General features: G+C 44.8%; 1 protein-coding gene across 6 annotated transcripts in view; it reads left to right on the top strand.

Annotated features, from left to right (window-relative positions):
- The first annotated feature begins 2820 nt into the window (after window positions 1-2820).
- Window positions 2821-21621, top strand: part of LOC129697305 (protein FAM184A-like) — a 116207-nt gene continuing 97406 nt past the window's right edge. For 5 of the 6 annotated variants that reach the window (XM_055635739.1, XM_055635742.1, XM_055635740.1 and 2 more), the window contains exon 1: window positions 2821-3337. In XM_055635739.1, the coding sequence (XP_055491714.1) occupies window positions 3194-3337 (144 nt within the window). In that variant the 5' untranslated portion in view covers window positions 2821-3193. Of the gene's footprint in view, window positions 3338-9610; window positions 9842-21621 lie in introns of those variants that run through there. The other variant, XM_055635743.1, reaches the window with a different exon arrangement.

Genomic DNA, 21621 nt, shown 5'->3' on the forward strand with positions numbered 1-21621 from the left:
TCTCGCCCTTCATTTGCCTGCACCAACTCTCGCTTGCCCATGACATTTTAATTGGAATTTGGATGTTGTAGAATCTTCTTTTTATTGCGTGCAGAGTTCTTCGAGCTTTCTCTTTTAGTGCATTCACTGCCATATTGAAGCTCCCTGATGCTGAAACAGTTAGACCAAGGTAAGTACAGTTCATAGTGTGTTCGATAATGATACCATTGAGGGTAAATTTGTATTTATCTTCCTGACATCTGGGTCGTTTCTGAAAAATCATGATGTTGGTTTTCTTTAGATTTACTGCCAGGGCCCAATTTTGTCAGTACTCATCAAGTAGGTCCAACTGTTGCTGCAGTCCCTGTTCTGTGGGGGACAGCAGAACCAAGTCATCCGCATAAAACAGGGATTTTACCCTATCCGTAGGTATGTTACAAAACCTACCCGAATCGTGTCTGAGTATCTGCCCCACCCCGTGTACGTGATTTTGCCGCTGTTTAGAGGGGGCGGGTTTAAAACGCGATTTTTACTAGGCTGTTGCAATCGAAAATGTTCAGCCTAGTAAATCATTAACGGAAAATTGCTGAAAGACCCCGTCGCAAAAGGTATTATTAGTTTTTATGGCATCGTAAAATAGTTATATAGTAGTTTAAAAACCACTCTCTAAACTCGCAACCTCTCGCAGCCCCAGGGTTTTATAAAGCAAACAATTAAAGGTATGTACCTTATTTTTACATTAAATGGGGCATATATATAACCCTGTATATAAAGTTTTCTATAGCGAGTAGTTCATTTTGGGCTCTTTATATCCCGCAGTATTTTTCTGGGCATTTGAGGGCACAAATCCACTGCAATGTGAACGTTCTAAACCAGCGCGTTCACAGGAACCCACTAGAAAGCCGATTTAAATTGACTTTAATTTACAGCAATTGAACACTAAATTCCTTCCATTTGGCCTATAAATTGATGTAATTGAGATTTAAAAACCATGTTTTATTGTGAATTATTTGTGAATATTATTTGGACACTTGGGCTATTTAAAAATGTTAATCATTTATTAAGAAATGGATAGATGTTTAGATCTAATAATTGAAGTTTGAAATTAGCTACAATTGGGTAACTAACTAATTATATGCTTTAATTTCAGGTCATCCAAGTAAGATTATTTTATATTTGTTCAGAATGCTTCAATCTATGATAACTGAAAATTTCATTCAGTTCTCTTATTTTTTAAGAAGGTTAAGGGCTTTGAGACCGTCCATGATCACTGCTTTTTTTTTATGCCCATAGAAAATCAAAAGGGAACAAGATGCTAATTTCTGCGTATGAAAATGGCCATAACTTTTTTATTACTTGAGATATGAAAGTGAATTAGGTGTCAAATTAAACTTATTGTTATGCTTGGGTTACACAAAAAAGCTGGAGAAACTCAGCGGGTGCAGCAGCATCTATGTAGCGAAGGAAATAGGCAACGTTTCGGGCCGAAACCCTTCTTCAGACTTGTTATGCTTTATCTGATGGGATAAATTGCAGACATGATTTTTTAAATCTCAAATCTCAAAATTTTGTAACATTGCTACCATCCGTCCAGAAGACAGAGGCCCGGCGCTGTGGACAACGGCAATAATAATTAATAATTGTCCCCGGGACTCACGCAAGCCTCACCGTGGGCTCTCTCTCCCTCCCTTTATCTCCATGGGCGCCATCTCTCTATCTCCATGGGCACCATCTCTCTATCTCTATGTGCACCATCTCTCTATCTCCATGGGCACCATCTCTCTATCTCCATGTGCAACATCTCTCTATCTCCATGAGCACCATCTCTCTATCTCCATGTGCAACATCTCTCTATCTCCATGAGCGCCATCTCTCTATCTCTATGTGCACCATCTCTCTATCTCTATGGGCACCATCTCTCTATCTCTATGTGCACCATCTCTCTATCTCCATATGCACCATCTCTCTATCTCCATGTGCAACATCTCTCTATCTCTATGTGCACCATCTCTCTATCTCCATGTGCACCGTCTCTCTATCTCTATGGGCACCATCTCTCTATCTCTCTATGTGCACCATCTCTCTATCTCTATGGGCACCATCTCTCTATCTCTAGGTGCACCATCTCTATATCTCTATGGGCACCATCTCTATATCTCTATGGGCACCATCTCTATATCTCTATGGGCACCATCTCTCTATCTCTATGGGCACCATCTCTCTATCTCTATGGGCACCATCCCTCTATCTCTATGGGCACCATCTCTCTATCTCTATGGGCACCATCTCTCTATCTCTATGGGCACCATCTCTCTATCTCTCTATCTCTATGGGCACCATCTCTCTATCTCTCTATGTGCACCATCTCTCTATCTCTATGGGCACCATCCCTCTATCTCTATGGGCACCATCTCTCTATCTCTATGTGCACCATCTCTCTATCTCTATGGGCACCATCTCTCTATCTCTATGGGCACCATCTCTCTATCTCTATGTGCACCATCTCTCTATCTCTATGTGCACCATCTCTCTATCTCTATGGGCACCATCTCTCTATCTCTATGTGCACCATCTCTCTATCTCTATGGGCACCATCTCTCTATCTCTATGTGCACCATCTCTCTATCTCCATGAGCACCATCTCTCTATCTCTATGTGCACCATCTCTCTATCTCTATGGGCACCATCTCTCTATCTCTATGTGCACCATCTCTCTATCCCTCTATCTCTATGTGCACCATCCCTGTGAGGGGAGGCGCTGCGGGTGTACGTCGCGCGTCATGTCAACTGTCGGTGCGCTCCATGGTAACGACGTGAGCGCGTGTGTGTGTGTGTGGGGAGAGGGGGAGAGAGGAAAACAACAACAACAACAACAACGGCGGCGGCGGCGGCGGTCCGCTAGCGGGAGAGGCGGCGATGGTGACCCACGGCCGCCGGTAACCATGGCTCGCCGCGAGTCGATGCGGTTGGCAGCAGCAGCAGCGCCGGCCCCCAGTCCGCGGCCGCACGGCTTGGCCGCCCTCTCGCCGCCCGGCTAGAGCGGTGGTTGCTGAGGAGCCACAGCCACAGCCACAGCCCCGGGCCGGGCCCCTGCCCCTCGTCCCCGGCTCCAGCCGCAACCGCAACCGCAACCCCGGGCCGGAGCCTCAAGCGGCGGCGCACATCCATCACCCATCTCCTCCTCCTCCTCCTCCTGGTCGGCCGGCTCCGGAAGATGGCGACCGGCGTGGGCTGGCAACAACAACAGCAGCAGCAGCACTGCAGCGGTGGGCCGGCAGCCGGCAAGGTGGGCTCGGCCCCCGAGTACAACCACGAGCTGCACATCAAGATGAGCAAGAAGATCGCCCAACTGACCAAGGTGACTGTGACTGCCGCCCGGGACAGGGAAACCTGACACAATCCACTGGGGGGTGGGGGAACCCCCCCTGGGGGCAAACAGGGAATTGGGAAAGAGGGTGGAGGACCCAGGAGAAAGGTAACCTGGGGACCAGGATAAACCTGGGATAAACTCGGTGGAGGAGACAGGAGGAATAACTGATTGATGGGGGTGGTCAGTAAGGGAGAAAGAATACTCTTGAGGAGAGAAGTGAGGTGGGGCAACTCGGTAGAAAGGACATGGGGGAATGTATGGTTGGCGGGGATGGTCAACCATCATTAGGGGTTGGAAACATTGAGAGGCGAGATTAACCTGGGAAAAGTTCAGTGGAAGGGTCATCACCCATGGGGTTGGGAGGAGTGAGGGAATGGTTTAATGATGGGCATTGGGGTGGTGGACTCAGGAGAAAGGATATTTAAATCATTAGAATGGGATCAGCAGACTTGGAAGAAATTCGATCCTGCACAGAGGGGTACAACTGGAGAAAATTCTTGGTGGGGGGGGGGGGGGTATGAGGGAGAGAGAATGGAGAACTATGAAAAGGGAATATCCTGAGGAAGAGTGGGGAAACTGGATACACAGCTGGCAAGTGATGAAAAAGAAGATTTGACTGGGGTCCAATGGGGGAGGGAGGGGGGGGTGAAGAAGGGTGGGGATAGAAGAGGGATCTTCTATGAAAGGGGGTGGAATCTGCAAGAATGCATGGGATCGCCCTTATTCAACCACTCGAAAGCCATTCATTCACTTATCATCATCGTTATTCTGTATGAGGATTTGCACAGGCAACATGACAAAAATATAGACTAAGTTGCCAGCAATTTTCTGTAAAGCAGTTTGTGATACTTTTAATTTCCATATTAATCTTAATAATAATAATAATTTATTTTTCATAAAAGATGCAAAATCACCTGTTGATGTAATTGGTGAATGAAGTATTTGCTGAAAGATTTTGTGATTAACTATAGCAATTTCAAATAAATCATAAATTGGTCAGGTACTATTTGTAGGGTTGGTTTTCATAGAATAACTGAAAATTAATCATGTAGTGGTTCATCTGTAGCAGTCTTTGATTAGGTGAACTAAATGATGTCGCTAGCACAACTTTATTGAAAGAAAATATAAGTTCAGATTTTAATTTAGATTTGGAAAAATGACTATCAAATTTGGATTTGAGTGCATTTATCTTGTACTGCAGCTAATCTGTGCCATGAGTTGTTATAGGGTGAATTATTTTTTTTACAACTGTAACAAAGTTAATGTACATATGTTGTTCCATTGGGCACGCATTTTTTTGTGCTCTTTCATCTCAGGAAGCCCTAGTTTCAATGATAAGTTATCTAAGAGCACTTTTCTACAGAATGATAGCACTGCAACAAAATAGGAATACAATCAGTCAATTATTTTCTTGTATAAATGTTGAAAAGCTTAAAATGTTAAAGCTTAAAAATCATTACGGTTTAAAGTATTTTATGGAATGTAAGGTATCTGTAATTCCACCATCATCTCACAAACCATCATCTCACAAATGGTGGTTACTGATGGTTAGAACATGCCAGTCTATATTAAAATGATGGTTTATATTAGTGGGCCTTATAAGTGAAACATGCACTTATTCCAAAGCAAAATTGCTCAAATCTCACTGGGGTAAAAAGCATTTTCTTCCTGTTCATCGTTCCGGGCGAAGGTCCTTACAATATTGTGAGCTTTGAGCTGGTCACATCTGCTCTCATCATTTCTCACTCCCACAGAGTGAATGTGAATATTTCAGTGTTCCTAAAGCCCCTGTCCCACTTAGGTGTCCTTCGCACGCTAATTACGAGACCTCGTGGTCACGTTGAGGCGCGACAGTCCCGCGAAGGTCGCGCGCAACTTAATTTGCCCGCACAGCCGTCTGGAGCGTGTGATGTCATTTGAAGATGGACACAAAATGCAGGAGTAACTCAGTGGGACCGGCAGCATCTCTGGAGAGAAGCAATAGGTGATGTTTCTTGTCGAGACTCTTCAGTCTGAAAGAAGGGTCTTGACCCAAAATATCATCCATTCTTTCTCTTCAGAGAAGCTGCCGGTCCCGCTGAGTTATTCCAGTGTTTTGTGTCTATCTTCAATTTTCTTGGCTCCGCTCTGGTAGTAGAAGTGGGGGCGGATCCGGACCGCAACGGCCGTGAGTCCCAGGCCGAGCTCTGTGGTCGTTTGCCTGCTTCTGCTGCTGTTGAAGGTGAGACGTTGCGTTGTTCCAGGGTCTTGGGCCTGTCCCACTTTGGCCGACAGTTACGCGACATGCCGGTGGCGCGCGAAGATTTCGTTCGCTATAAAAATTTAGGAGCCGCACGCGATGTCGCGCACAACTACATACTCCTCCGCGCTTCTCAGTGGGACCAGCCCTGCGCGGCCACACGATGCCCGTGCGCCTCAACGCGACCACGAGGTTGCGTAATTTGCATGCCAATGACACCCAAGTGGGACAGGCCCTTAAGTCACAATAGCTAAGCAACATTCAGACTGTAGCTGTTAGGGTCCTAAATACAATGGTGTGAGTGGAAGTTGCTCATGCATCACTTTCACTGTTGGATAGCAATTGTTCATATTGTTCATATCACAAGGTCTTGATCTAGTGACAATGGGAGTAAAGATGGCTGGAGACCAGGCTCTGCTACATAGACATGTGCACATAAATATATGTCCACGTTGTCACCTGTCAGTGCACACATACATACTAACTCTCTCCCATCCTCTCCTTATTCCCCCTCACCTGCAATCTTTACCATCTCTGAATCCCTTTTTCAGCAAATGCTCTACCTTGTTCTTCACTCCTGAGAAATAGTTATCCCGACTCCGACCCAGAAAAATTTGATATAGCTTATCTGCAATTTATCTGGACAACCTATAAAATTATTATTTTATAAACTTCAAACAGAAACCTAACTTTTCTTTTTGTTCCTTTATCAAGCTGTACAGATAATTTAGCATCCTTTAGCAGTTAATGTGTTTTTTCTGGAATTTCCCAGAGATACACTGGATAAATTGAGAAATATGGAAGAGACAATAATGTTTTTATTGTGACCAAAGATGTGAAGTTTTCCCTCAGCCAATATGTCAGAAGTATTTGTGTTGCAAGCTATGATGATTTGTACTGCAAACTAATGTGGTTTGTCATTGTATCTCGAAGGAAATATTTGGGTGAAGTAAAGATTAACCAAGCATTTTCTTCTGTTGAATGTGCATCAAATAGTTATTTTGTTGATGGATAAAGATAATTTATTCAACCATAAATATAACTTGAATATTTTTTAAAAAATTGGTTCCTACAAATCCATAGGAAGAGGAAATGATTACTTTGGATCACAACTTTAGATAGCTTTAACTTGAGTGAATTTTAACTGAGAGTTGCTGTATATTTTATTCAAATCCTATTGTTTCCTTTGGGTTGCAGTTTTGAAGTCCTATAAATTTTAACTATAATTGAATAAAACCAAATGTAATAAATACTTTTGTTATCCTAAACATTGATTATGTTTTTGAAAATTCCGATTAATTTGAAAGTTGATTACTTTTCATTTGTACAGAAGATAGAGTTGTTAATTACATTTTCAGTCATTTATTTGCATAGAGTGATGATAATTGAAAAATTAATTCAACATTTCCGCCACCTTCAATGTGAGCCCACCACCAGTCACATCTCTCTATCCTCATTGCTTTCCGCAGAGACCATTCCCTCAGTAACTCCTTGGTTCACTCATCCCTTCTCCCTCTCCCCAGGTACTTTCATCGTCAACCGCAGAAGAGTTATCATCTGTCCACTATACCTCCTCCCTCCTGTCTATCCAGGGACCCAAGCAGTCCTTCCAGGTGAGACAGAGGATCGCGTGCACCTCCTCTAACCTCATCAACTGCATTTTATGCTCCTGATGTGGCCTTCTTTACATCGGCGGGACCAAGCATAGATAGGTGACTGCTTTGCCAAACACTTGCACTTGGTCCCTTAAGGCCTGCAGGATCTCCTGGCTGCTAACCATCTTAACGTCCCTTTCCATTCCCTTACTGACCTTTCAGTCCTGGGCCTCCTCTATTGCCAGAGTGAGGCCACATGTAAATTGGAGGAATTTTACCTCCAATTTACATCATGCTTACAACCGGACGCCTTCCAGAGGGCAGATGCCTTCCAGAGGGTTGCTGCTGCAGACGCCTTCTGGAGGGCCGTGAGGAAGCTGAGGCCGGCGCTCGCGGGTCGGAGGTGCAGCCTCGCCAATCATTGAAGCCCGCAGCCAACTTCCCCTGGGTCTGCGGAGCCCGCTGCTGGGACCTGGGTTGGCGCCATGAAGGCGTCCGGAGAGGACTCGGCCGCGATAGTGGGGAGGTCATTGCGGCGGTCGATGATGGCGCCAGACGAAGAAGAACATGTGGAAGTGAGAACGCAGCTACCGGGAGGGAGGGGGAAAGAAGAAAGAAACAATGGACGATGGAGGACCCCCGCCGTGGGGCTACCACCATGAGGGGGGGGGGGGGGGAGGTGATGCACAAAGGGGCCCCTAGGCTCGGGGGTACTTTGTAGCTTTGTAAGCGCTTGGGTATGCAAGCAAAGAGTTTCAATGTGACATGTCACATGTGGCAATAAAGTATTCACTCATTCAACCGAAGAGTATGAACATTGAATTTTCAAATTTTAAGAAAATGTGATATCTCTCCCCTCTCTCTCACTGCCTCTCTCCCCCCCCTCTCTCTCTCTCCCCCTCTCTCTCCCCCTCCCCCCCCCCCTCTCCCCCCCCCTCTCCCCCCCCCCTCTCTCCCCCCTCTCTCCTCTCTCCCCCCCCTCTCTCCCCCCTCTCTCTCTCTCCCCCCTCTCTCTCTCTCTCCCTCTCTCTCTCTCTCTCCCCCCCCCTCTCTCTCTCCCCCCTCTCTCTCTCCCCCCTCTCCCCCCTATCACTTACCAGACTTTGACCTCCCCACCTCTCTTTCAGCTTTCCCTCCATCATTGCAATCAGCCTGAACAAGGAACCAGCCTAAAATGATGCCTATCTATGTTCACCAGAGATGCTGCCTGACCTGCTGAGTTACTCCAGAACTTTCTGTCTTTCTTTGCACATCAGCAATTGCAAATCTTTGTGCCTGAAAAAAGAATTTGACATTATTTCTGAAGGCTCATTTATATCAATCTTATGTTAACATAATTGATTTTATGTGCAATAAAACATCTTGTGATTTCAGTATTTGAATCAGATATTGTCTGGACTAATTAATTCATTTTCTGTTTGTATGTGAATTCAAAGAAATTAATGTCAGTGGTTGGAGGTTTTGGTTTAAGTGTAGTGACAATCGATTCAATAATTTTAGATGTCAGTAAACAATGTGCTGCCAAAACCTTTTGAGCCAGGAAGGGTTGGTTTAGATTACAGAGAACAGTGTATGTTATACGATCACTTGAGCAGATAAATTGTTCTGAAGCGCAATGGATGGAAATTTATCTATGGTTGCTTTCACGTGCAATTTTGCACACCCTCACTTCAAGAGGAATTTTTTTCTCAACTACAGTTCAATAACTTGCAGAAATGATACTGCAACATTTTGCAAATGATTGAGGACCAATTTCAGCTCTAGTACCTTTTCAAGATGTATCGACTGCTGAATTCAAAATCAAGATGAGTGTCCAATTGATGGTGTACAATTTTTACACAACTTCATTTACAAACAGAGATAAAACTGAATGGAAACTAGTAACTCTGAAAGTGGAACCTTATTTAAACTAGTACATTGATTTGGAAAATACAACTTATTGTCTCAACATTAGCTTGATTATTTCAAGATAGCTTAATGTCCACTTTATGAAAAGTATGTTATGGAGTTGCAAAGGAAAAATGTTCACAGAATTTTTATGGTCAAAATACACTGATGCTTATCTGGCGTATGAAGGAAGAATGCTTGCAAAGCAATATGTTTTTTAATATCAAAATGAAACTATTACTTAACTATTATTTAATTTGCATTTGCCTTTTATCAAATACCAACACTCTATAAATAAGTAGCAGGAATTTGCTTAAATTTGTACATCAGCATAGAAAGAAAGCTCACCAATGCCTCTCCTTCATCAGTAGTTTGAGGCGTTCAACATGTTGTTGATTAATGAATCGAATCTCAGAGATCATTGAAGAAGGGTCTTGACTCAAAACATCACCTATTCATGTTCTCCAGAGATGCTGCCATACCTGCTGAGTTACTGAAGCACTGAGTTACTGAAGAGTTACTGTGTCCTTTTGTGAATCAATCCTATGTCTATAGGTATATGACAGAGAGCATATCAACTGGTTGCCTTGTGACATCATTTGGAAATGTGAACACTCAGGAACAAACGAGTCTGCGGAAAGTGGTCAACATTGACTTCTCCACCATCGAAGGGATCTACGGGAAGCGCTGCCTCAATAAGGCAGCTAATATCATCGAAGACCCGAACAATCCTGACCATGCTCTCATCTCACTGCTATCATCAGGCAGAAGGTACATCTTCCCATTACATTCTTGAACCAATCCTGCACAGCAATAATCACAACCGTACATCAGTACCAAACTACTGTGGACATTGTACATATAAGAAGGGTAAGGATAGAAAGGTCAGTATGCAAATGGTAAGGAAAGTTAAAAGGGTTAGCAACAGAGAAATCCAACAGGACTTGGCAGGGTGCAAGTGTTAATGAAACAGTCACCTTATTTGCGCTAGGTCTCACCAATGTAAAAGAGGCCACATCAGGCATGACAAATGCAGGTGCATGTAAATCTGTCTCACATGGAAGAGCTGTTAGGGTTCCCTGGATGGAAGTGAGAGGGGAGGTGTTGGAACAGATTTTCAGCAGTTGCAGGGGAAAGTACCCAGGGAGGGTGTTGGTTGGGTGGGAAGGGAAGTGGTCTCTATGGAAAGCAAAACGTGGTGGGGATAAGAAGATGGGACTGATGGTTGAAGGTGGCGGAGATAACGGTGAAAATGTTGGATGTGGAGGCTAGTGGGGCGAAAGGTGAGGACCAAAGGAACTTCATCCTTGTTCCTTCTAGGGGAGGGAGGAGTAAGACCAGAAATGTTGGACAGAGGGAAAACATGGTTGAGGGCTCTATAAACAACAGCAGGGGAAAACCACATTTATTGAAGGAAGATGCCATCCTGCATGTCCTACAGTGCAGAGCATTCGTTTTGGTAGCAGATGCAGCAGAGACGGAGAAATTGAGTGTAAGGGATGGCGTCCACACAAGAGGCAGAGTGGGAGGAGGTGTAGTCAAAGTAAGTGGGAGTCAGTAAGTATGTTTGTAGTAGAAGCTGTGATGGAAGCTGAGATCGTGAAAGGGGAGAGAGGTGTTTGCGATCGTCCAAGTGTATTTGAGGGCAGGGTGGAAGTTAGCAGAAACATAGAAAACATAGAAACATAGAAAATATTGTGTAGGAGGAGGCCATTCGGCCCTTTGAGCTAGCACCGCCATTCATTGTGATCATGATTGATCGTCCCCAATCAATAACCCGTGCCTGCCTTCTCCCCATATCCCTTGATTCCACTAGCCCCTAGAGCTCTAGTAATGTTGATGAAATAAATGCCTTCTGCATGGGTGTAGGATGTATGCCTGATGCAGTCGTTGATGTAGCAGAGAAAGAATTGGGGAAATTGTGCCAAGGTATGTTTGTAACCAGGAGTGTTTAACGTACCCCAAACAAAGACAAGCATAGCTGGGGCCCATATGAGTGTCCATCGTTACATTTTTGATGAAGAAATTGAAAGGAGTCAGAAGAGCAGTTATTGAGGGCAAAGCTATGTTCTGCCAGGGGGAGGAAGAAACTGAAAGCTCTGAGGCCTTCCTGGTAGGGAATGGTGGTATAAAGGAATTGGATGTCCATGGTAAAGATGAGGCGATGAGGGCCTTGGAATTGAAAGTTATTGAAGTGTTGGAAAGCATGTGAGGTGTCTTCTATATAGGTTGGAAGGGACAGGACCAAGGAGAGATGGGCAAGAGAGAAATTAACTATATGGTGTGTACAATGGGGCAGGAGCAGCAGAAACAATGCGACTGCCAGGGAAATAATGCATGTTGAATTTATGAAGGAGATAGAAACATGCATTGTGGAGTTGGGGAACTATAAAGTTGGAGGGGAAATAGCCGGCGATGGGATGGTCTAGGCGATAGTGTTTATCTGTGGGGTCATGGTCAAGAGTTGGGTATGATGAGGTGTCTGAGAGCTGCCCTCTGGCCTCAGTATGATTTTTTTTTAATAACACAATGTTTCTTTGGAACACAATGATTGCATTGTAGGAGAACAACCTGCCAGATTTGTCAACATATTTCTTACTACTACAGACATTTTGAATATTACTAAAATAATTGCAATGTTCCTTTGGCAAATTACTTTGAAACCCCTCGATACCAGGCTCTACCACTAAATTTAACATTGATATCTATTTAGGATAACAACCTCTCTGACAATAATTCCACAGCACCTCGCCCAAGTCTCCCTCCACCCCTCTGCCCCCTTGTGACTCCAGCCCTCACCCCTGTTGTGTCTTCACTCTTTCTGATGCAGAATGGTCGGTCTAAGCCTCTCCCCTGCCCACAAGCAGGCCGGAGCCTTTGACTCACCTAAGTTCAAGGTTCAGCTCCAGGCCAAGAGCCTCCATGTTGTCAACTTCAACACCTTGAGATGTCCGGCAGGGATGGGCCCCATTTCAGACTGCAGGAGTTGTTTCTGAGGGACTCGTTGAAGCTTGCTGAACCCCATTGCAAGTCTCTATGGTGGAGGACCATAGTCTAAGGACCTTCCACAGCAGAACATTGGGAGGTGGGGCTTTGAGGAGCCGCCCCTCAAACGGGAGGGGATAAAAACTGAGGGGGCTACATGCGTGGCAAGGATACTTGGTATAAAGATAGTCTGTGAACATCACCAAATATAACACTAATTAATGTGTTCTGAGAATGTTGGAAAAGTTTTCGCTCTATTCTTGTTTTGTTTACATTTTTTATTATTCTGAATAAAGTTTATTTTTGGAAAGAAAATGTGGGCTGACTCTTCTTCTGACTCTCCTTGGACCTACTCCCCCCCCTCCCCCCCCCACACACACACACCCTTCCAACATGGAACATCTATGATGTTATTTCCTCCTTTGTAAAGCACACTTCTCCCACTACCATCCATCCGTGCATCACTCCTCACATCCCCCTCCTGTCTTAGCCTTCACCATCTCTCCACAGTCCCTCGCCCAAGCCTCTGTGCCCTCCCCCTCTCATCAGAGCCCTCACCCCTGTTGTGTTTGCTCCCTCCTCCCTGCCCCCCCTCTTTCCAATACAGAACTGTCAGTTCCCAATAGAGGCCTTACATTTGTACCCTTATGCCCCCACCTCAGCGAGTTCCTGGCACACATCTGGGCCTTTTCCTATGAGAATGAGTCCTCACTAGCCAGTGATAACTCCTTCTCCAACATTCTTCCTCCACCTCTTGGACTCCTCTTGCCGGCCTTCTACCCTCTCTGGACCTTTTTATTTTGGACATCTTTACTTTTCTACTTCCTTTACCCACCTCTGAATGTACAGCCCTCTGCTCACTTTACAACAATCCTGACATTATCATTAAACCCACCGACAAAGAAGGTGCCGTTGTCGCCTGGCGAGCGACACCGATGTCGGGCTTGCCAGACGACAATGGCACCTTCTTTGTCAGCGGGTGCTGAGGCCAGGTGCCAGGTCTAGGACACCTTCTCATGCCCACCCTTTGACCATGACCCCGTAGATGAACACCAGTCCATTATCACCCAGCCTATCTCTGATTTCGGCACATCCGGCAACTGCCCTCCACAGCCTCCAGCCCCAGCCCCGCACCGACTGCTTCTGCCTCAACCCCAAATCCACAACCAGAACTGCTCTGGCAGACCCGTTGCTTCTGCCTGATCCTGCCCCACTGAACTCATCTCTACATACCTAGATGTCAATGGCGTTGTCGTACTCTGATGTGATGGGTGTGAACATGGTCCACATTTCTTTGGTCATTCCACTTCCATGCATCAATCCTGTACTACTCTTCAAGGACCGCATCAATGTTTGCTCGATGACAAGGTCAGAGCTAAGGCCTGCCCAGAACTGGTTGTTCTAGTGGATCACATGGAAACCCTTGGAAAATTTGACATATACATCAGGATGTCTGGTCTCGAGTTGGCACATTTCTTGGATATAGAAATATGCAGAGTTCAGATAGTTGTAATGCCCAGCTGCGGCAAATATTGGCAGGCAGTCTGACACTGCGCGCATGTGCAGCATCCAAGATCATGTGCGATCTGCTTTGATCGAATCTCAGGCAGTCAGCAGCATTCTCTGATAGTTTATCCACATTTGACTTTTTTTACCTTGTGCTAAGTTCTGCCTTCTTTGTGTCAATCTTTTCTTTGATTTGGATTAACATGTCCGATGCTACAGCACTCTCCAAAGTCGTTTCTTTCTCCACCAAGGATGAGTATGTTTCTCCCGCTTGGTCTACCAATGACTGGAACTGTGAGTCATCCTTCAGCAGATCAGTCACAACCAGGTGATTGAGACATCTGTCCACCAGCAGATGTCCACGGAAAGCTCTTTGCGCTGATTTTCCAGTCATCATATGCTGGACGGCATTTTCACCATAGACAACTTACATAATAACAATAACAATTTCATTCAAGAGCATATTTCAAATTCACAACATGGGCATAGTTATACTGTGGTTCCTATTACCTGATTTTCATGTGTCATGTTTGTTTTTATGAGGCAGACCTATACTTGCACTGGAAAATATTCCTTTTTATGCTAATATTGCACATAAAATGGATCTTGGACGCCATCTTGAAAATTAGACCTTTCCAGTGGTCTAACTGTGGTAGACCTTTGGTATGTTTTTAAGCACATTTGATACCACAAAAAACCATTGAGAAAACTTTTGTAGCAATTTTTTTAGGGTAAGGTGGTTTTTTGTCATATATGCAGCTGGATCTCCCAGTTGCTAATCATTTTAAGTCCCCTTCCCGTATTGACCTTTCGGTCCTGTGCCTCCTTCATTGTCAGAATGAGGCCACATGCATATTTTGCTTGGGCAGTGTAATTACCTGACTCGCACACGGGTAAAGATGTAAGCATCTTTAATAGACATTCCAGTGTCAGATATGCAGTACATTATACGTGCAGTCTGCTGCATCTACTGAATGTAATAAACTATTTCTTACACTATAAAGCATGCACTTGGCGGGGTTATTACTACTAGCCAATCTACATCTCTTCTCATAGAACTGAACAGCAACTAAGGCACTTTAAACAATAAGCTGAGGGAATATAGTAAGGTTAAACAAAATCGCCGTATCTAGTGGGTGGCCTACTAACCCACCCGGTCCTCGTGCGGTAGGTAGCCGTCTCATCCCCCTTTCTTTCCGAAAAGATGGGGACTGGGGTTGGTAATGCCGTTGGTGACCTGATGGGCTTGTGGGGAGAGGACGCCACGGGGGAACCGGGGGTAGACCGACGAGGGGAGCCCGGGGCACCGGTTACAACAGGAAACGCAGGGGCAGACCGACGCGGAGAGTGTGTGGTCTTAGTCACAACAGGTGATGGGACGGCTGCAACAGGCGTCGGTGTAAACACGAATGGGGGGGTCATCAGGACCCGCAGGCGTTAGACGAGGTTCCTTCACTGGAAGGAGATGTTGACGGTTGCGTCTGTAGAGGAAACCGCTTTTGCGTGTTGCGTTTAAACTGCACTCGCTTTTGTATCGCTGTGGGAGAGCGGACCTGCGGCTGCAGCTGTTGCTTGGAGACAGGCAGTGGTGGACGCATCTGATGAGACATTAGCCGTTGGTCGGGGGAGCCAAGAACGCTGTCCCTTGAAATGTTCCGCAGGTTGAGTAGGTCCAGGTTGACTAGGACTTTGCTAGATATGAGCGCTCCATAAGTTGTTTAGCACTCCGAACAGCACGCTCGACAAGTCCATTGGACTGTGGGTATTCTGGGCTGCTGGTGGCGTGTTGAAAGTTCCACCGTTTGGCAAAGTTCTTGAATTTCTGACTGGTGAATTGCCTTCCATTGTCAGTTTGAAGGCGGACAGGTGCCCCATGCACGGACTGGTGGATTGATAATTTTTGGATCACTGTCTCGGAGGTGATCGTTGGGAGTAGGTCAATTTCGAACCAGCGCGAGTAGGAGTCCACCAAAACAAGGTAGTGTTTCCCGTGTCATTCAAAGATGTCGGCGGCCAATGAAGACCACGGAAGGGAGGGAGCTGGCTGAGGCAGGAGGGGTTGCTTCTGCTGGTGTGGTGTCAGGCTGTTGCAGATGGGCACGATTCGGTCTTTTCGCGTATGAACCTTGTCATGCCGGGCCAGTAGATCATGTTCTGGGACCGTTTTAGAGTGGCCTCCGTGCCGGGGTGGCCTCTGTGGATATCGCCATAGTACTCACCCCGTAGAGTGGGAGGGATGACTGCCTTATGGCAATCATTCCCGTGGGAAGTCAGAGTAAGACAGATATTGTTGAAGCAGGTGCAGATTTGTCCTTGAAGTATTGTTCCCACGAGACCGACAACACGTCGCAAAATGATTAAGCTTCTTGCAGTTGTGACAAACTTTCCTATGGGCTACGCAGAGCTGGCGCCCTCTAGAGTAGAAGTAATTGCATTTGGGGTATCTCATGGCAGGCACATTAGAACTTTTCCGAGGCACATTTGAAACATTGTGGGGAGAGTAGTTAGCAAGATTAACGTGTTGCTGTTGTGGGCTGGCAAGAACAAAGTCTGCGAGCGGGGCCACGACCTCTGCCATGTATCATGAATGAATGGCTTACTCTAACGTCAATTCAGCGTTTCGAAGCAGTTCAGCTTTTAGCTTGCGATCACTCATTCCCCCCAAGTACTAACTCATTAGTAATTCTTATCAAGTACTAACTCATCAGTCAACTAACGGAAGTGGCACTGTGTAGCCATGTATATCGTAAGTAACTGATGAAGCGTTCGACAGGTTCGACGACCTGCTGCTGCGGCGTGAAAAACCTTGTTCTCTCAAGGATGCGATTAGAGGGCAGGTCGCACAACTTACTAAATTTTCTGAGTAAGACAGTTGGATTGTCAATAGTTTCAGCGGGCACTAGGACCTGGCTATTAGCGTAGTTGATTGCTGGGGCAAACTTGAAGTTATCTGCACGGATCATTGCCTCTGGACCCGCTTGATTGAGCAGTAGTGATGCCTTCAGATCATTGGGGTCATTCCGGTGAACAATGCAAATATAGTGAGCATAGTCACGTTCAAACATGTGCCATCGCTCGGCTATGTCAGTCAAACACAAGGGGATTCGGCTTTCGATACGAGTTGGCCATAACGTTGAAAAATTACAAAGTAAAACTGATAAAGAAAATAAATCACGGTAAACAAGCGGAGTGGGTTAGAACCACTTTTCTGACACCATGGAATTACCTGACTCGCACACAGGTAAAGGTGTAAGCATCTTTAATAGACATTCCAGTGTCAGATATGCAGTACATTGTATGTTCAGTCTGCTGCATCTACTGAATATGATAAACGATTTCTTACACAATAAGCATTGAACTAGGCGGGGTTATTACTAGTAAGCATTCTGATTGGCTAACATGCAATAGCCAATCTACAGGCACCTTATAATACAGCAATATTAATGTTGAATTCCTTAATTTTAGGTAACTTCTACAAACACTCCTCTCCACCTTGTAACTTCTACAAACACTCCTCTCCACCTTGCTGCCCCCACCCCCTCCTTACCCACTTCCCCCCCCACTAAAAGTCAGTTAACCAGTTCCTCAGTTCGCAACGATGTATCCCTCTTGGGATCACACTGTCCCTGGCCAACAGGCCGCTTATCAGGGAACCTCCCTGCCTGAGGTCATGTGTCGCCTGCCCTGGTTTGTCCAGGTCATTTGTTGCTTCCAGTCTCCCCCCATCAGTCTGTAGAAGTATTCAGCATGAAATGTCACTTATCTATTTTCTCCAGAGATGCTGCCTGGCCAGCTGAGTTACTCCTGTATGTTGTGTCTATCTCTCCCACGATGTCAGCAAGATGAAGAAAGTTATCGACTTCAGGAAGCGTGGCGCTGTACATGCCCCAATCAGTATCTGTGGTGTCGAAGTGGAAAGGAGAGCTTCATGTTCTTTGGAATTAATATTACCAACAATCTGCAGAGGCACCAACGCCTCTCTCTACTTCCTTAGAAGACTGAAATGGAGCCTAATCCATCACACCGATCAGACTCCCCACCATTGACTCCATCTACACTTCACGTTGCCTTGGAAAAGCAGCCAACATAATCAAGAACTTGTTCCCTAGTCCCATTTCGCAGAAGATACAAAAGCTTCAAAGCACATGCCACCAGATTCAGGACCAGCTTCTTTCCCTCTGTTATCAAGGCTCTGAACACTCCTTCCATAAGGTCTGAGTCCCATCTACCCAATTTCGGACATTGGACATTCATCAATATATCTGGTGATTCGCAATGCTGAGTACTATATTCTGCACACTGTATCTTCCTCTTTGCTCTACCTAGTGAACCCGAGTTTGACGATTGTATTTATGTATAGTATAATAATCTGATCTAATTGGATAGCATGCAAAACAGTTTTTCACTGTACCTCGGTACATGTGACAATCATGAGCCTAAACCTAATCCTATCTGTTCTTTGAATTTATAATGCTTGCAGATTGTGAAATTATGTAATTCAGAAGTTTGCTTTCGAATTAAGATTTTTTGCAGTCTAAATCTTGATACTAAATCTGTTCGGTGATTTCAGCCTAATTGTACTTGCACACTTCAACAATTGGGTGGCATTTTGCCAAACCTTTTGACATAGCCTATAGATTATAGTTCGATGCCAGGTAAGAAATTCCTTGTAAATGCTGCAATACCTTGTCAGGCAATTGGCATTGTCATCTTTGAATGATTTTGGTCAACAGTAATCCCACTACATTTTATCTGTGTGTATGTGTATCATCCATTCCAATGCATTTCCTGTTGGGTCTCTTAAATCTTTATTTTCTCATGTTGTTTCTGGCCATATATCCAATGCAGCCTTCTGTCCATGATGATTTTGGCCTGCTTCCATATATTTAATTGCTAATATGCCAATGCATATGGATGTTGTATTCCTCTGCACCTGGACTTTAGTTCACACTGAATAGTGAATAATAATTCATCTCCGCAATTTCCCAAAGGAATTTACTCGCCCTCCAGCAGAAATTCAACCGAACCTTCGTCAGATCATTAATAGGCAACCCATAACAGAAGCAATATTTCCTTGTACCATTTCTAGCCATGTCTTTCATTTAATTACTCTCTTACTCATTTCCCCCTCTTTCTTTTGTGCTTTCTTTTTCCATTTCCTTCTTGCATAAACTGTTTATTTCCATTGCTCTTTGTTGCCTCATCGTTTTTCTTCTGCCCACTTATTTGTCCTGTCTTCTGACCTTGCTTGATAGGATTAATGCATTTAGCTTTTGCCGTGTGCATTGCTGCAGGAGATTGACTGGAGCTTAATTGTAATCTTGGAAAGTGACAACCATAGATTTTAATTATTCTTTCTTGGTGCTTAAATAGGTATACAAAGGTCAGTTAAATCTGGTGAGAACTTATTTATAGGAACATTAAAGCTGATTAAAATGAAGAAATGGCACAAATTGAAACTGCCTGAGAAGATTATGATTCTGTCAGTTTAAATTAAACCAAACTGAGCTTGTGTCATAGCTCACTCTTTCTCTGTGCCAGGGAATTCAATTGAATTCTGCATCTTTCTTTCAGCAGCATGATTGATTGCGAGCGTAAAATTGATCACAAAACTCGATCAAGACCTTATATTACTCTTAACGAATAACTCCATCTTCAATTAGCCACTTCCAAATGTGTTCAACACCCAATTGGTGGATCCCCTGTGAAATTAACTTGTAGCTGTGTAAGTAATAGTTTGCGAGTTACAGAATAATCATTTATTTGCAAGCTTATTAGGAAGGCATTTGGAGCCGTGTTCATTTCATTCCACAGGGCAGAAAGCAAAAATTAAAGGTTGTGGAGTTGTAATGAGCTTTTGATGCTTTTGTGCTTTATAAGCAAAATAATATCCTTCCCCCCAAAACAGGAGGCATAATGGATATAAGAAGACCAGACTAAGTGGGACCCGTTGGGTCCCATGTTCACACGAGAGGGCTAGTCCCCCAACGCAATATTCCACCTCTCCACCAATTCCCATATTACTGGCCAGTGGGAGAGGGAGGGGGGGGGGGGGGCTTTCTGGAGCGCTAGTATGGGTTTTGTGGGCTGAAGGGACTGGTTTCCAGAGGGCTAGTATGGACATTGTGGGCCAAATGGATTCTTGGGGTGGCAGCTCAGTCACTCAGCCCTTGGGCTGGCAGCTCAGTCACTCAGGCCTGGTGGGCTGGCAGCTCAGAAACTGCCAGAAATTCTGCCCAAAACAGGTGAGAGACTGTGAGAGAGAATGGGGAGAGGGTGGAGAATCAATTTTAGACATTTTTCATCTTTTTCTGCAGATCACAACAATGAAGGAGGAAAGTCTATCCTGGTCTGGATCTCTCAGGGAGCAAATGAAGGGAGGGAGAAAAATACTGGGTTGAGGTTTAATACTTGCAGGGGGGATACTTACTGATGGGCTGAAGGGATGCCTGGGCTAGTACAGGCCTGATGGGCCGAAAAGGCTTAAAATAAATTTGTGTGTAATCTCAGTGAAAGGCACTTTTGCTGGACTTTTCCTGGCCTGGCACGGGCCTTTTGGGCCAGAATGCTTCTCATGGGCTAATACGGGTATTTTGGGCAAAAGACTTCTCGGCTAATAGGGGCCTTGTGGGCCGAAATTAGTTGTTTCAGGCAGGCCAAACAACTCATTTCATTTCCAATTGCATTGCAGTTACAAGCACAGGGCAGGCCGAATAGCTCATTGCATTTTCATTTCACTTCCATTGCCATTGAAGTTTCAAGCACAGGGCAGGCCAAGCCAAACAGCTGATTGCATTTTCACTTAATTTCCATTGCCATTGCACTTTCAAGCACAGGGCAAGCTCAAACCAAAGCTCATTGCATTTTCACTTCACTTCCATTGCCATTGCACTTTCAAGCACAGGGCAGGCTCAAGCCAAACAGCTGGTTGCATTTTCACTTCATTTCCATTGCCATTGCACTTTAAAGCACAGTTGTAGCTAGATAGGCTGATGTAGAAGGCTTTTGGCACGTTGACCTTCATCAATCAGGGAAATGAATAGAGAAGGTGGGATAGACACAAAAAGCTGGAGTAACTCAGCGGGACAGGCAGTATCTCTGGAGAGAAGGAATTAGTTTTGTTTCAGGTTGAGACCCTTCTTCATAGGAATGGGTGACGTTTTGGGTTCTTCCCAGAGATGCTGCCTGTCCCATTGAGTTACTCCAGCTTTTAGTGTCTATCTCTAAACCAGCATCTGCAGTTCCTTCTTACACAGAGAAGGTGGGATTTTATGTTGCGTTGTGTACACAATGGTAGTGACACTGCACTTGGAGAATTGTGTTCAGTTATAGTCGCTCTACTATAGGAAACATGACATTAACCTAGAAAGGGTGCAGAGAAGATTTATGAGAATCTTGCAGGACTTGAAGGCCTGAGCTCTGGGAAGAGATTGGGTATTACTTGAATCCTTGGAGCGCAGAAGGCTGAAAAGTGATCTTATAGAGGTGTATAAAATAATGAAGAAAATGGGGTAAATGTACAGAGGACAAAGGTTAAAGGTGAGAGGGGAATGATTTAAGGGGCAATAGAGAGTGGTGGGTATATGGAACGAGCTGCCAGAAGAAGTATTTGACGCAGGTACATTAACAACATTTAAGACATTTGGACAGGAACATAGATAGGAAAGATAAGGTGGATGTGGACCAAACATAGGTGAATAGATGACCATCTTGGTCGACACAGACGGGTTGGGCTGGTGGGCAGTGAAGCTGACACAGTGGATGATTAATTCATGCCTTCCGAGTTTGAAAATTAGTGGTAACTAAGATAAGGTATACAGGACTACACAGATAAAATCTGTGGGGATTGGAGATTATAAAATTGAACAGGTAGATTGATTTTTTTTCTTGGTGAATAGTGCTGTTTAGATTGATGGATTTGTAATAAAAGTTGCAATTGTATCTACTTCTATACCTTCCTCTAGGAATCTCATCCTAGATACGGACCAACCTCAGAGTGAAAAAGTTGCTCCTACGGTCATTCTTAAATCTCTTCCATCTCCCCTTATTCCTATGTCCTC

The sequence above is a fragment of the Leucoraja erinacea genome, chromosome 5 (assembly GCF_028641065.1).
Source record: "Leucoraja erinacea ecotype New England chromosome 5, Leri_hhj_1, whole genome shotgun sequence".
Taxonomy (NCBI): Eukaryota; Metazoa; Chordata; class Chondrichthyes; order Rajiformes; family Rajidae; genus Leucoraja; species Leucoraja erinaceus.